This window comes from Odontesthes bonariensis, chromosome 24 (genome assembly GCF_027942865.1).
Source record: "Odontesthes bonariensis isolate fOdoBon6 chromosome 24, fOdoBon6.hap1, whole genome shotgun sequence".
Taxonomy (NCBI): Eukaryota; Metazoa; Chordata; class Actinopteri; order Atheriniformes; family Atherinopsidae; genus Odontesthes; species Odontesthes bonariensis.
Genome location: NC_134529.1, coordinates 4143090 through 4158215, shown reverse-complemented (window position 1 = coordinate 4158215; position 15126 = coordinate 4143090). Strand labels below are relative to the sequence as shown.

Sequence of the window (15126 nt, the reverse complement as noted above, 5' to 3'; positions counted from 1 at the left end):
CTACTAAGGAGAGGGAAAAAAGGGTCGTAGACCTACAGGAATAGGACGAACAAAGAGTTTTACAGCATTGTGTGGGAGCCTAAAGCGGCAAATGAGCCAATCTTGTGCCAGAAAATCAGAATGCTTTACAAAATGTTCTTTTTTCTCATCAGAAAGGGTTTCCACAGCAATCACACATGACTGTGGCTTTTATAGCACTAACAATGTTTTTTAAAGGAAATATTACTATTTTATGTTATTCTAGTGAAATTGCATGTTTTGTTGTACGGAAAACAGTTTTTTTTGGAGCAATTTAGTCCATTTTGTGAGGTGGATGCAGGAAAAAACACACTTAATTTGTGCTCTGGACCCAGATCTTAAAAGTCTGTTCTGTCAAAGTTTGTTTTCCAGAAATCTTCACCAAAGTAGCACTTTTATTCCTTTTGTATGTTCTGAATAATTTACCTGAAGGGCTTCTTTACTGCAGTTTTGATAAGGTGGAGGATCAAGCTTTTTATATCTCACTGTATATCAAAGACACTCTGCGTCTCGTCTGCAGGAAGGACAGTTTTCTGGTGTGAATAAGGAATTATAAAAGGAGGTTAAGAAGAGGTTCTGTAAACCATGTTGGATTCAGTGCAGGGAACCTGAAGTACATGTGAGGATTGTGAAAGAGAAAGATGGAGAAAAGGCACAGGGGAATGGAACAAAACATCTGTCAGACAAAGCAGAAACACTTGGAGAGGATGAGGGAATAAAGACCGGCTCAGATGGACTGAGTGTAAGAGAAAAGGATGATTCAAGAAAGGGCTGCTGGGATTTGGTGGTAATGGGATCTTGGCTGGTGGTGATGTGGTTAATAACTCGGCTGTTTTTCTTCCTAAGAGCTTTTTTTTTTTTTATATAACTCTTGGTTCTACTGTGAGGCCACATTCAACAAAGCATGAAGCATTGAGCGAGACTCACGAGTGTTTACCCCCTTTTCCTGCACAAAAACTGGGATTTATAAAGAAAAAATGTAAATTTTTGGAGCAATTTCACCCTGATATGATGAAAAGCGACTCAATTTAAGACGAATAACGGTTTTTATGATGCACTCTTATTGGATTGTGGGTTGGTATGGAACAGTCCTGTGTAAGGATGGCTGCTCTGAGCTGCTAAAGGTTTTTTTTATTAACACATACCATCTGTGTTTCCCTCCTGATCATCTTCACACAAGGCTGCACGGCCCAGTATACATGTTACATGTTCATCCACTGCAGATTTAGCAGGAGTTGCCCGTCTCCCTCTTTTAGCCCCGATTCGTTTTTTGGCCCCTTGTTTGGAATATGACTTATTTTTTTACATCTGCAGGGTCCTTCGCTCCGAACTTGGAGCCGATGGCTTCTGCTACTTTTTTCCATTTAACCAAACTGAGACCTCTAAATGAAACAGATTTCCTTTTCTCTGCAATGAAGTTGCACTTCTGTACCGTTTCCATGAAAGGTGAATGGAAACAGTCAAATTTAATAAACGAAAAACATTTATACACTTGCTTGAGGGGGATTTTGCTTGTTTCAAGTTAGGCTCGATGAGTGTAAAGGGGGATGGAAACAACTATGCAAACACTGTCTGATCCGGCAGAAACCAAAACGACTGACTCACCAGCTGTTTCTCGTCCGAACCAACAAAAAAAAGTCACGTGTCGTCTTCCCAGATATTCTCAGAGATGAAAGTAATTCCTGAAGATGTGCCGTCTCCCTTTTTGTGGATTTGTTTCCAGCTAGGAAGAGTGTTGCCAGATCCTGTGAAAGAAACAAGCAACCAGGTTTAAAAAAAAGATAATTTTATCAACTTTATTTAATTCTAAGAATCTAAATCTGCAACATAAGGAGTTGCTGTACATTTTACAGCATTCAAACTACAGTGGGGTTGAATTAGGCCTGAAACAAACTGTTTGGTCCAGTATTTTGTTGGTTTTCATTATTTTTGAAGGAAAGGGGGCTAGACTAGATCGGGTTGCGATAGATTTCTTGTGCAAAATGCATCATTTTAAACAAGAACCAGGAAGCAACTAAAAAAAAAAGTTAAAAACAGTCCAAAAGTTGTTAAGAGATACAGCCGCATCGATTAAGTCAACTACTTCTTTTACTGAATTAAAACCAATAGCAAAGTCACCTAAATTCAAACCAGTCAACAGAAACTATAATTAAATTAAATTGAGCGACGGTTTAATCGGTTTAATACATTCGAGTCAATTCTCTCAGTGGTTAAGATTTTTTCTCCTCTTCTGCTTCCAGGAACAACCTCCTGGTTCTTCGTTGCCAGGGGAACGGGAGCAAGGCTTCGGCTGCGGGAACCAGCGCGGCCCACCCCATCAAGGCCTGTTCAGCCACCTTCCCCTCCATTCTCAGCTTCAGGTATTTTACTTCCCCCCCCCATCATGTTATCGATTTATTCCTCTAAATTTATCACATTTAATATACTTTTACCTTTTAAAAATTTGTCTGGTTTCTTTGTCATTTAATCAAGTTTCTGTAAATTTCAAGTAGGATTTTAGTCTAAAAGACGATTTACAGACAGTAAAACATCACTTACATTATCTTTCCCGACTTATTGGAGGAACAATTATGGAAATTACTTTGAATAAGTGATAATTGTCTCATTTACAGCTATTAAAAAAAGTTTAAAAGTCAACCAATTTCCTTAAAAGATCAAAACAATCTCCTGCTGGTGTCCTACATTTTAGCAGCTGTTACTGAAATAGGAGTGCATACATTTTGGGGGACTATTTTTGTTGGCGGACTTATACATATTGGCAGTCTTGTGAGCATTCCAGTTCAAATAAATATAGTAATATAGCTGCAAGCAGCAATGGGGGGGGGGGGGGGCTAGCAGCATTGCACAATAGGCAAGGCTCAGCTGCTCAGGAAGGCGTCATGAGTCCATGCACCAAGTTTGGCATCGATACATCAATGCATCGCAGAGATAAAGCCTAACGTAGAGAGTAGACTCTTGGGGCATGAAAATTCTTGAGGTTTACTTTGGCATGGTGCTGAATACGTGTGCCAAATTTCACAACTTTTTACCGTAGCGTTCATGGGGCTGCCATAGACTTCAATTACAGCGGAAACGGATCAATGATAATAGGATATATTACTATAATAATACTAACTTTGCCACAGATGACACATGGAGCAGTGCACCGATGGGATGTGTTTGTGATAACATGTGACTCGAAGTAAAACTTTGTCTTCCAGGTGCGTTCACCTTTCCCAATGATCCCTATCGGAGGGATCCAGATGGTACACTCCGTCCCCACCCCTCTGACCCAGCAGGGGGCGCATCTCGCCGCCACCCGCCTGTCACTGCAGAAGAGCGTGTCGGAGGACTCGGCCGGCAGCGAGGCCGCCGCCACCTCCTCGCATTTCACCTCCTTCCCCGAGAGGGAAGGACACAGAGGAGCTGTGGAGGAGAGGGCGAGGGAGGCGATGACCTCTCACCGGGAAGGGGGAGGAGCCAGGCACGAGCAGGAGGAGAGCATACAGACCTGCACCAAGGCCATCGCCTCGCTCTGCATCGACTCTGAGGAGTTCATCATCAGAGGGGATGAGGGGAGAGCTCCCTCCTCCTCTTCCTCCCCCGACTCCCATCAACAACGCTCAACACCCAGCGCCGTGTCATCGCCGCCGCCTCCCCTTTCCTCCCCATCTCCTCCTCAAGGTCCCGGGATTCAGCACTTTAGTGGCCTGGAGCGCAGGCCTCCCCACCCACCTTCACCCCACCCTCCCAGCCCCGGATCCGACGCCCTGCAGCCCCCAGCAGCCCCCAAGCCTGTCAAACAGGAAGGCGAGCAGGGGGCCCAAAGCACAAAAAGAAGCAAGGACGTGTCGTAGAACCCGAACACGGACAAACTATGGATGTCTGGTTTCTGGGAAAAATAGGAAGGGATGAAGTGCAACACCGAGAGGAAAAAGAAGACTTGCACACTTTACACGTTTCCTTGGATTTAAACGTTTCCTCTCGAAGAAAAACAGCTGGAACCTGAACAGGAATTCAGCGGTTTTTAACGTACATGCACAGCATGCCTGTTTGAACTGGGGCCTGCCCATCAGAGACTCTTATTTAAAGACATTAAACAGCATCTGCGTACACATGTACACGAGCCCGACCAAACTCCGGACTGATTTAAACGGTACATCAAAAAAGGAAAAAAAAACAAACAAAACAAAAGGACTTCTACGTGTGTGCCTTTTCTTTAATTGTTCTTATAAGCAAACAAAGCAGGAAGGTAAATGTAAATACAATACTATCACATTTTTGCGTATCAGCTTTGTAATAAATGCAACCCCCCCCCCTCCTCCTCCTGTTTTGTTGGTTTTTTTTGGACACCTTAAAAGTCGATGTGAAGTTATGGATATTACTATCACGTACGGTTGCACTAAAACATATTTTTATATGAGTGAAATTTCAAAAATGGCTTTTTTTTGTGTACAGCAGCAATTCTATAATACTATTTATTATTGTTACCATGTTTCATAAATTGTACATTTTTTTCTTAAATGTCGTGGATGCCTTTTTCTATGTGAAGCATGGGTTTTTGCTATTGCTTACAATAGGGCGAGGATATGTACACTGTAATATGGCTTTATATGTTAGACCTATTTATATACGTCTCTCCTTGGAGGTATATACACATAGATTTACTAGAATATTTACCCTGCATATGAATACATACAGTATATAGAATCTAACTATTTACCTATCTATCTGCACTTAACATGTAGAATGACATTCACATTAAGGTTTTTGGTAGTTTGCTTGTACATTTTCTCTGCTGCTCTTTGCCTGTCGCTGCTTGTGATTTTGTTTTATTTTTTTAAATACTTACATGGTATTATTTCTGGTTTTTGACTTTTATGAGGCGCAGATTTGCTCTCAGCATTAAGTGAATGAATAAGCCGTCTTGCACCGTGGCATTCTGCTTAAATGTTGTTTTTAAAAAACTCCACCCAGCCCTCACACACAAACACACACACACACACACACACACACACACACACACACACACACACACACTCCTGCTCTACAGCCACCTCCACCTCAAGATTTATAATGCTCAGAGTAAATGTAGCTCGACGTTCTTGAATGAGGCAACGGGAAAAACATTCCAGTTCATCTAAATATCCATTCACATACACCTTTCAGGCATGGATACACATCGTGGCCAAGGCAATCAACCCACCTGACACTCTTATTTGATGGCTTTTTGTTTCTGGGGACACATCCAAACTCAAATTATCTAACAATGCACCTTAAAGTCCCAGTAGTCCGATCAGGTTTTCTTTTTTTTTGTTGCAAGAAACGTCAAATGAGGCTCAAGTATTTAGGTGGAGAACTGATTTTTTTGCGCTTTAAAAGCCTAAAAAAACCCATTTAAATAGTAATAATAATCATGCTTTTAACGGTTGTGACATTGAGGCTCTGCACTGCTGTTTTTGGCCCTTCTGTGATTCCCTCCTGTCCTGCATATCCCTTTTTTTTGTAGCTAAGCAATATTTAGCCAAAACTCTGCTCACCAGCAGGGAGTGTATCTGTTGCAAGGCAACAATAGTGTACTTAAAAACCTTGAAATCAGGAGCAGAAGGGAGCAGTTGTGGTGATTTAAGTGGCAACTCTTTTCTCTTTCGGACAGTTTTGGGCTGAGTCGGGCAGGCTGCAATGAGAGTGTGTACGTCTGTATTCTGTATCGGTGTGTATTCGACAAATATATCCTCTTCTTACGACATTTTTCTATTTTGATCCTCCCTCTGTTATGTAAACCTATCATGACAACAATGATGTCTTTAAAAAAAAAAAATTTGTTTCTCTGAAAGCACAAGTCATTGCATAGAAATGATACAAAAAAAAAAAGTTAAAAAAAAAATAATGGTAAACGTGCATATAAAAGGGTAACTTTTGTGATGGTGTACTGTGGAATTAATACAAATATCATGTATGAACCAAGTTGCAACGAGGAATCGCAGTAGAAGTGAAAGAAATGGATTGTTGTTTCCAAATAAATATGAATATGTCTCCAATTCTTTTTTTCACTGTGTTACATGTTACCATCAAAATAATAATTGAATCTAGAGCTCGGGCCGTTATACAGTATGCATCCAGCAACAAGCAGCTGACCAACAGAACAAGTGTGAACACCTCAGTTCCATCCATTTCTGAGCTCCAGTCGGTTCATTCCTAAATGATCTTTTTTGTTTTCTCTTGTTTTTACCCCCTGTGATAAATTTATGGACGACCAAAACTGACAAAACCAAAAAAAGCCATCTAGAAATGCAGAAATAATTCTATAGAAATGTGCATTTCTAAAATTTTTTACCCATCGATTTATTAATTTCCTCATTTATCTATACCTATTTATGCATTTTCTTTATTTCTGTGTTTTTGTGTCTGTATGGTAATAGCACTGCTTACCTCTGGGACGTCCAGAGTCGGTCCTCCGGGGCCGCTGTCCTGCAGGTTTTAGATCTTTCCCTGCTTCAACACTCCTGAAAGTCAGATTAAATGGATCTCTTCAAAAGATTAAGTTCTTCAGCAACCTGCTAATGATGCATTGATCTGAATCAGGTGTGCTGAAGCAGGGAAACATCTAAAACCTGCAGGACAGCGGCCCTGGAGGACCGACTCCGGACATCTTTGGCTTACCTGAACCAACCAGAGGCAACTCTATTTCTGAATTCAGAATAAACTATCAAATTCTGCCAAACTTTCAGTCAGTAATGGTTTATACGTTCGCTAAAATTCATGAACTAAACCTGAAGAATGTAAACTGCCTCTCACGGTACATCTGCCAGCGGTCTTATTGGCCTATAATGATATAAGGCAGCTTGTTTTACATGGATTTATCATTTTAGACTTAGGTTAGGAACCCCCTCTTCATTATAAAAAAGTGTCCAAATAAAATAACTAAATGTAGAATTGCATCGATAAATGTGCATAGAAATAGATTTTAAAACATAGAATCGTCTGCAGTATCATATTTATTTCTGCATATGTTTTAGTTTTGGCAGTTTTGATCCTCCATATTAAGTTGCATTTTTAGCTTATTAGTCATAAAAGTGAAACAAAATGTTTGTTTTTTTACATCGAGTTCCGTTACTTCAACGCATCTTCCCGTCAGACATATTGACTATTTAAAAATAACTGTTTAAAAACTGAGCAGCTTCCTGTTAAACATGACAGCTTCTCAAAGGGAAACCATCTTTTTGAAAATCTAAAAGCTATTTTCCTTCGTATCGAGACATTTTCATGGCAGCCACTTGGATATTTTCCAGTCATTTCACTCTGTTGGAGACCGTCTGAAGCAAAAAAACATGTAGGAATCTGACTAATCATCATAATTATTTGATTATGACTATAGTAGGATTTTAATTCTGCCAACATGCAGCCTCAATTTGAGCACTTGCATCATTTTTTGGTGTTCTCGCTCCTACCGGCACCGATGTGAGACAGTTACACTGGAAAAAATGCCCCTCCAAAAATAAGTAAAAAAAATACAAATAAAAGACGTTTTTGCTTGAAAAAGGCAAAAAAAAAATCTGCCAATGGAACTAGTGAAAATCGGCTTGTAGAGTAGAGTAAGGTTGTCAAGATTTCTTGAAATAAAATGTGATATTTGGGACTTTTGAGTTAAAATTGATCTTGAAATTAGCTTAAAAACCTCTTCAAATGTAAAAAAAAGCTTGTTTCATATGAAATGTGACTCAAAACAATTTGTTTTCAAGACTTTTTCATTTAACAAGATATTCCAGATGTATTGCCTTCAAACAAGTCCCTATATCTGGCTGAAATGGTGCTTGTTAGGCAGTTGTGTCTTATATTAAGTGTAATGAGATATTTGGACTAGAAATGCTGCCAGATGAGAAATCTTTTGCCCCCAAACACAACAAACCATGTCTCCTCACGGTTCCTGCATATGGACAAGAGTCGCACTTGAATGCACAACAAAGATGACATTCAACTGCCAGCGTATGATCTAAACTGGCACAAGAGGATGTGGCAGCCTATGCTGGAAACTGGAAGTAAAGGGGGGAAACTACTCACATCAAGTCAGCTCCTTTTTAGGTCAATCTTTAGTATTCAGCAAGTTTACCGTGGTTAAATAACAGGTTATTTTGAGCATGAAAGCTCAGTAAATACGCGGTCCGACAGTGCCAGTGGTGTGGAGAACACCGGGGGGGTTTCACCACAATCCCAACCAACTGTCAGTTCGGTGCATCTGGGCCCGACGTCACTGTCAAAACATCTGGTAGCATGTGCCTCCGTGGGATTTATACTCAACAAAAGGCTTCCACAGGGGATCCACTTGTGTTTACTCACCATGGACTGAACCGGAGCCCCCCGTTCTCCTGATGTCAGGGAGATTCCAGGCTGAAGACACACCTGTTTTCAGCTGCATTTGAATAAAGCTCCAAATCTGAAGCTCGAGTTTCAAAACTTAATCACATTTTAACTCCTGATTTTATCTATTGTTCTTATTTCTTTCTTTTTCGTTTAAAACTTAAATCATGCTTTTTATTTCTACTGTTTTAATGTATCTGTAAAGCACTTTGAATCACCCTGTAGTTGAATTGTGCTGTACAGATAAAATTGCCTTGCCTTCACTGGAAAAAATGCCCCTCCAAAAATAAGTAAGTAAAACAACAAGTACAAGACGTTTTTGCTTGAAATAAGCAAAAAAATCTGCCAATGGAACTAGTGAAATTCGGCTTGTCAAGATTTCTTGAAATAAGATGTGATATTTAGGACTTTTGAGATAAAAGTGATCTTGAAATTAGCTTAAAAACCTCTTCAAATGTAAAAAAAAAGCTTGTTTCATATGAAATATGACTCAAAACAATTTGTTTTCAAGACATTTTCATTTAACAAGATATTCCAGATGTATTGTATTAAAACAAGTCCCTATATCTGGCTGAAATGGTGCTTGTTAGGCAGTTGTGTCTTATATTAAGTGTAATGAGATATTTGGACTAGAAATGAGACAAATATACTTGGTAAGACTTTGATTTTTTCCAGTGTTGCCTTGATGTGCATTCAGGAGACTGGATGATCCTGAAAGATGGAGGAGTGGGAATGATTTCCAATTGGCTGCAGAGAGGGAACAAGAAAGCGGAAGTTAGAGTAATTAAATGGATCCACTGTCACCCGATTTCCTGTTGCTTGTTGATCCCTCCTATGACGGTCATCTTCTACTTGCCCTTTGCCAGATAATCCATTATGTAACTTGTATTCCTACCACATTTTCTTTGGTTGGTTGGTTGTTCGATCTTTTCACTGCACTCTTAACCCCAAGCTCATACCTATATGCACTCCACTATTAGAAGTGACCAAGCAGAAACCACATTTGGATTCACCAGTGACACGAACACCGATTTCAACACAACAATATGTCCTGGAGAAAAAGTGGTTAAGCTCATTTCAAGATCACTTTTATATCAAAAGTCCCAAATATCACATCTTATTTCAAGAAATCTTGACAAGCCGATTTTCACTAGTTCCATTGGCAGATTTTTTTTACTTATTTCAAGCAAAAACGTCTTTTATTTGTTGTTTTTTTTACTTATTTTTGGAGGGGCATTTTTTCCAGTGCAGAACCAAAGTCATCTGTAAACACAGCCAAGTTGAATTGTCTTCTCAGCGTAGTAGTTCCAGTCTAAAATATCACTTAAAGGCAAAACACACAACTGATAGCAGCAAGTCATTCAAGGAAACAGACAGTGGAGCGAGGCTTCTACATAAAAACTACAGAAAGATGCTGATGTTAAAAGTGTGTTTGCACAACAAATGTTATGGCACTTTCATTCATATGGCAGCACATTTAAAATAAAGCTAAATGCTAAAAGCTATACACTACTTTTGGATTCATTTTTGGATTCTGCGTACAAATGCGATTAATCGTGATTAATCAGGGAAATCATGTGATTAATTAGATTAAACATTGTAATCGTTGCCCAGCCCTGGTTTTTACAGTTCCTGCTCTGAACGTTGTGTCTGTCATGTGACCGTTCTAACGAATTGAAATGAAACATTTCAAATTAAAGACAATAAAGCGCAGACTTTTCCCTCAGTGTCAGTTCCAGTCTTTTCACACATCAAAACTGACATTCTGCTGCTCGGCACGTCTTTCAGATTTGCTCACATTCTGTCTTGTGCCTCGGTGGATTCGACTGTCAATCAAACGTGTCCAAAGACGATCTGTCAGAGGCTTGAAGGCTACGGGATTATTTCTATTTTTTCCCTCTTCAAAAAAGGCAAATAAAAGCTCGACAGCAGAAGCAAAGAGCCTTATTATTTCAGCTGGGACGGTTATCTTGTTCTGAGTCATTACAGTAACATTAATATTGGTAATAATAAAATAAAGAATGGTGACGGCAGCTGTTCTAAAAGTCAACCCACCCGTCTGATTGAAAATACCTTTTGAATGAGGTCAGCTAATGCGTCCTTTGCACGTGTGACTTCAGCAGTATTCATGTCTTTATTCTGCCTTCACCCTCTTTTCCATCTTCCTCACATTTCTAATTTTAATGCAGTCCCTGTCATTAGCCATGTCCCACATATGTCTACCTGTCTACATCTTTCGGTGTGCTTTTTTTTCCTCATTGTTGACACAACTGGGTTGGTGTCACCTTACATTTATTCTGTCAGTCTGTCCACGTGTCGGTGAGTCCCGTGGCCTTTGATAGGAGATGATCAAGAGAGTTATTTTGGTCCTGATTAGCGTTTGGAGGAATCACTTTCATCACTGGTGTGTGAGGTGTGAGTGTGAGTGTGGTTTTCATGGTTCAGTGCTGCGAGCATATGGTGTCCCCCGGGACCCGAATGTGTTGATGTGAGTCTCTGTACGTGTCACTGCCTTTGTGTCTGTATTAGCGGGGCTGTCTGCATGTTGTTTGCATGGAGAGCTTTTCTTAAAAACATGGAAACATGTTTTATATTTTGTGCAAACAAGGCTTAAACAGCAACAAAGTCAGTCAGCATTTACACATCTATTCATGAGGCTGAAGGAAATTATCATCCGATTAAAGGGGAAGTTCGGGTTGTTTTTTTTTTTTTGTTTTTTTTTTTTTAAATCTGGGCCTTAATTCTGGCATAAAATACGTTCATCTACTCATTGATAACAGTTTGGTGAAAGTCGGCGTCCTTCGGAAGATATTTAGATCACTGGAGATCCGCGTATATCCATATGCACCGGAAAAAAATGCCCCTCCAAAATTAAGTAAAAAAACAACAAATACAAGACGTTTTTGCTTGAAATAAGCAAAAAAATCTGCCAATGGAACTAGTGAAAATCGGCTTGTCAAGATTTCTTGAAATAAAATGTGATATTTGAGACTTTTGAGATAAAAGTGATTTTGAAATTAGCTTAAAAACCTCTTCAAATGTAAAAAAAAAGCTTGTTTAAGGTCGTCTTTTAGTGCTCCGATTAGCTTTTTAGAATAGTTTTTTTTAGAATAAAATGAGTCGAGTGACTGCAAAAACAGTTGTCCCATGCAAAGATATATATATATATATATATATATATATATATGGGGTGTGATCTTGCGATATTAAACTCCGCGATATTTCTCGTCGCTTCAAAAATCTGTATCGTGAGTTTTTTTTTTTTTTGTTTGTTTTTTTTGCTTGATCACTTATTTATTTTCATTACACCAGAGACGGTGAAAACTAAGAAACTCTTTGATTAGGCCTACACTACAAAAAAAAAAAAAAAAAAAAAAAAAAAAAAAAAAAAACACCCAACAGGAAACAGGAAACGTGGACTTATCTGTCTCGCGAGATTTGTGATCCAGTAAGCAGCCAAAATGACGTCGGAAGATGCCCCCATTACTATTGAAGATGCCCCCGCCACTTTCAAATCCTTCGTTTGGAAGCATTTTGGCTACCCGGCAGTGAGCAACGCACTTCCGGTTATTTTCCCAAAATAAAATACCCGTTGCCTTTTATCATAGGGAAAAGCCATTACCATACAATTGGTGCTTTTGTTTTGAAAACAGGAAGTGAACCTACCCTCGTTGTAGCTAGCTTGAAACTGCCGTTTTGACAGGAAATGACGATCTGCGACGTCACGTTACGTTGCATCTTGGGTAGTTTGAGTATGAGTAGTAACCTCATGATGCATACCCAACATTTCAGAGAATCTAGTATCCGGGAAAAAAAGTCAGTATGAGTAGTAGAAGTATGCGGTTTCGAACACAGCCTGAGACTACAATTCACCCAGGCTCACCAGAACTGGGCAACAGAAGATCAGAAAAACGCTGCCTGGTCTGACAAATCTCGATTTCAGTCGCAGTCGATTTAGTGGCGGAACGGAAAAATGACATTTCCGCTGGTTCCGCTAACGGGTTCAATTAAATTTTGGGTAGATGCAGCTACCGGGTTCATTTGTTTAGTTATAACTAAATAACTGAAATTTACACCCTTTTTTTTACCCTTTTTACGCAAAATGAGCTTTGAAAGCACGTAGCGCTTATTGTTGAGGATGCGCACAAGGCATGCTCCAAACAAAGAGGCAGCCGGGATAAACACGTGCAATGTTCCCTCTAAGCTGCTCGCACAGTCTCAGCGCACAAGAAAATCTATGTAGCGCATAAAATAAAATTCACCATAAACGTATTAATTAATATCTAATACCAGACCTAATGTTTTTCTGTACCATTTTTCAATATAACACAGTGAGTGACAGGTGTTCAGCCAATGATACGATACGGTTTACTTACGCTATGCTGCCAATCAGAGCATTGATAGTGCAGGTTAGCTAGCTAACAACAGTGCGGCGGAGTTAGGAGTTAAGAGACGCCCCTTATCATGGCGAAACCAACGGGCGACACATCCACTCACCAAGCCAAAGTAAAAAAGAAATGCGGTTCTTTTAGGATGGAATGGCTGTCTGAGTGCAAATAGAAGAACAAGCGGTGAAACTGGGTGATATTTCTTCTTTTTCGAGTGAGAAAGATCTACTCTGCAAAACATGCAGGCTGCAAGCATGACTCTCACATATAACAGATAACATACTACACATCTCATGAACAACAAGATTTTTGTCTTTTTCATTTAAAGTGGGCCAAATCACTTATATTAAAAGTAAACTACTGAAAATTGCTGCTGTGATTTGATTCTTTTAATAAGCCGTGTAACCTGCTATGATCCAAGGTTTTGAACAGGTGTGATGCTGGTGTGTGGCCACAGCGTGCACATCTGTTGCTGCTCACAGTGTCCTCAGTGTGCTCAGGGAGCCCAGACACATGAAAAATTAGAGGGAACGTTGAACATGTGTATCCATGATCAAAAAGCAAGTATATTTCTGGCCTAAGAATGAATGAATAGAATCCTTAGACAACAAGCAACACTTTGCAGCCCTTTTTCTAGGTTTACATGAAGCTTGTGACACAGTGAATGTTAAAAGTTATTTAGACCTATTAGTGGAGGACTGTATGAGGGCTCAACGCTGGGACCACTGGAGGGTCTTAAACTTAAAACAAATTAACTGAAATTTACCCTTTTTATGCAAAATGAGCTTTTTACACATCATTAACGTGCGAACGTTCTATAATTATGTCAAATTTAACGCAGTGCAGCTGACCTTTAAATAACTCAGAAATTCATCAAACTTAAAAAAACTAACCATTTTCTGCTGTGGGGGGGTCACCACTTCTTCAATATATAATCTTGCTTTTCTTGTCATACACATTGTCCATTATGATTTGTTATAAAGCATTTAGCAGGCAATAATTACACCGAGCACATCATTTCACAACTGGGAGTTATTTTGCAAAGTCACGCTATCGCCGCCTCACTGTGAGAGCCACAGGCCAGCGGACACAGGACGGATCTGTGAGCGCACCCTGGGAAAGCTCTCATTTCTGTTTGTATGTCACCCAAATGGCTTGTTTACATGCCGTAATGGTTAGTAGTAAACAGCCTGTGGTGGGACTACCCGTGTGTGTGTGTGTGTGGGAGTGCGTGGGTGGGTGTGTGTGTGCAGAATGGGATACCACGTTTAGCTGCAGAGCTTTTCCCAGCTGTAATTAACTCTAAAGTAAAAGCAGGATTTTGTCCTCCAGCCAGGTTTTAGGAGATTTCTTAGGAAATGTTCGGGCTATAGATGTTTCACAATGAGCACGTGTTAGAAGACTTTTTGGAGAGCATTTTCTTCGAGTTCAGCACCCCGCTGGGATTTTATCTGGTCCCTCCACTTCCAAATATGGAATAATAATTCAAACTTTGACTTTGTTAAAGTCTGTAATTTCCAAATGCACAGCCTCATTTCAAAACCCCAGGACAGGGACATGTTTAACACCATGTTGCATCACCTCTTCCTGTGTTTGGGAGCTAAACTACTTTAGCTTGATGTCACATTTATGCTGCACAACAGTCAGAGATGTACGTCCAACCTCTGGAGGCCTCTAACTGTGCATCTGTAGAATATTAAAGTGTCTGTACTCGTTACATTTAGCCACACCATTCTGAATATAATTATCTATATATTCTGCACCTTACGCCTTCACAGAAGGCTCATTACTTTAGTTTGACTAAGAGTGTGCAGATCAGCAGAGATTTCCACTTTAAAGGGACAGTTCGCCTCTTCTGACATGAAGCTGTGTAACATCCCATATCAGCAGCATCATTTCTGAACATCTTCTTACCCCCTGCTGCGTCCTGTGAGCAGAGTTCCAGCCTCGTTTTGGTGTTGATGAAGGTAGTCCGGCTAGTTGGCTGGGGCTTAAAAAATAAAGCGTTTTGATTCTCAGAACAATATGCGTTCAACAGAGTAATACATTTGCATCACAAAATCGTTCTCCAGGAAAAAGTCAGACCTCACAATCGCTTGGCCCTATTTTCTCTCCCTTTGTATCACTGCCTGCTGTGCAGACCGAGCAGCAAACACCGTAACAGGCGCGGCAGGCAGTGATACGAAGGGAGAGAAAATAGGGCCAAGCGATTCTGAACCTCTCAGACCTCTCAGTTATTAAGCCATAACTCAGCAAGCTCAGAAGCAGTTACAGCAGTAAAACTTATCAAATAAATATATTTAAAATAAGCTAACCAATGAAACTTTTATAGACATGGTTTGCTATCATTTACAATGAATATTTCTTTTTATTTTGCCTCACT

General features: G+C 39.9%; 1 protein-coding gene across 3 annotated transcripts in view; it reads left to right on the top strand.

The window, feature by feature from the left end:
* The window catches only part of hivep2a (HIVEP zinc finger 2a), a 149560-nt gene extending 143361 nt beyond the window's left edge, over nt 1–6199 (top strand). For all 3 annotated transcript variants that reach the window (XM_075459596.1, XM_075459597.1, XM_075459598.1), the window contains 2 exons: nt 2259–2378; nt 3219–6199. In XM_075459596.1, coding sequence (XP_075315711.1) covers nt 2259–2378; nt 3219–3854 — 756 coding nt within the window. In that variant the 3' untranslated portion in view covers nt 3855–6199. The remainder of the gene's footprint in view (nt 1–2258; nt 2379–3218) is intronic.
* The last annotated feature ends 8927 nt before the right edge of the window (nt 6200–15126 follow it).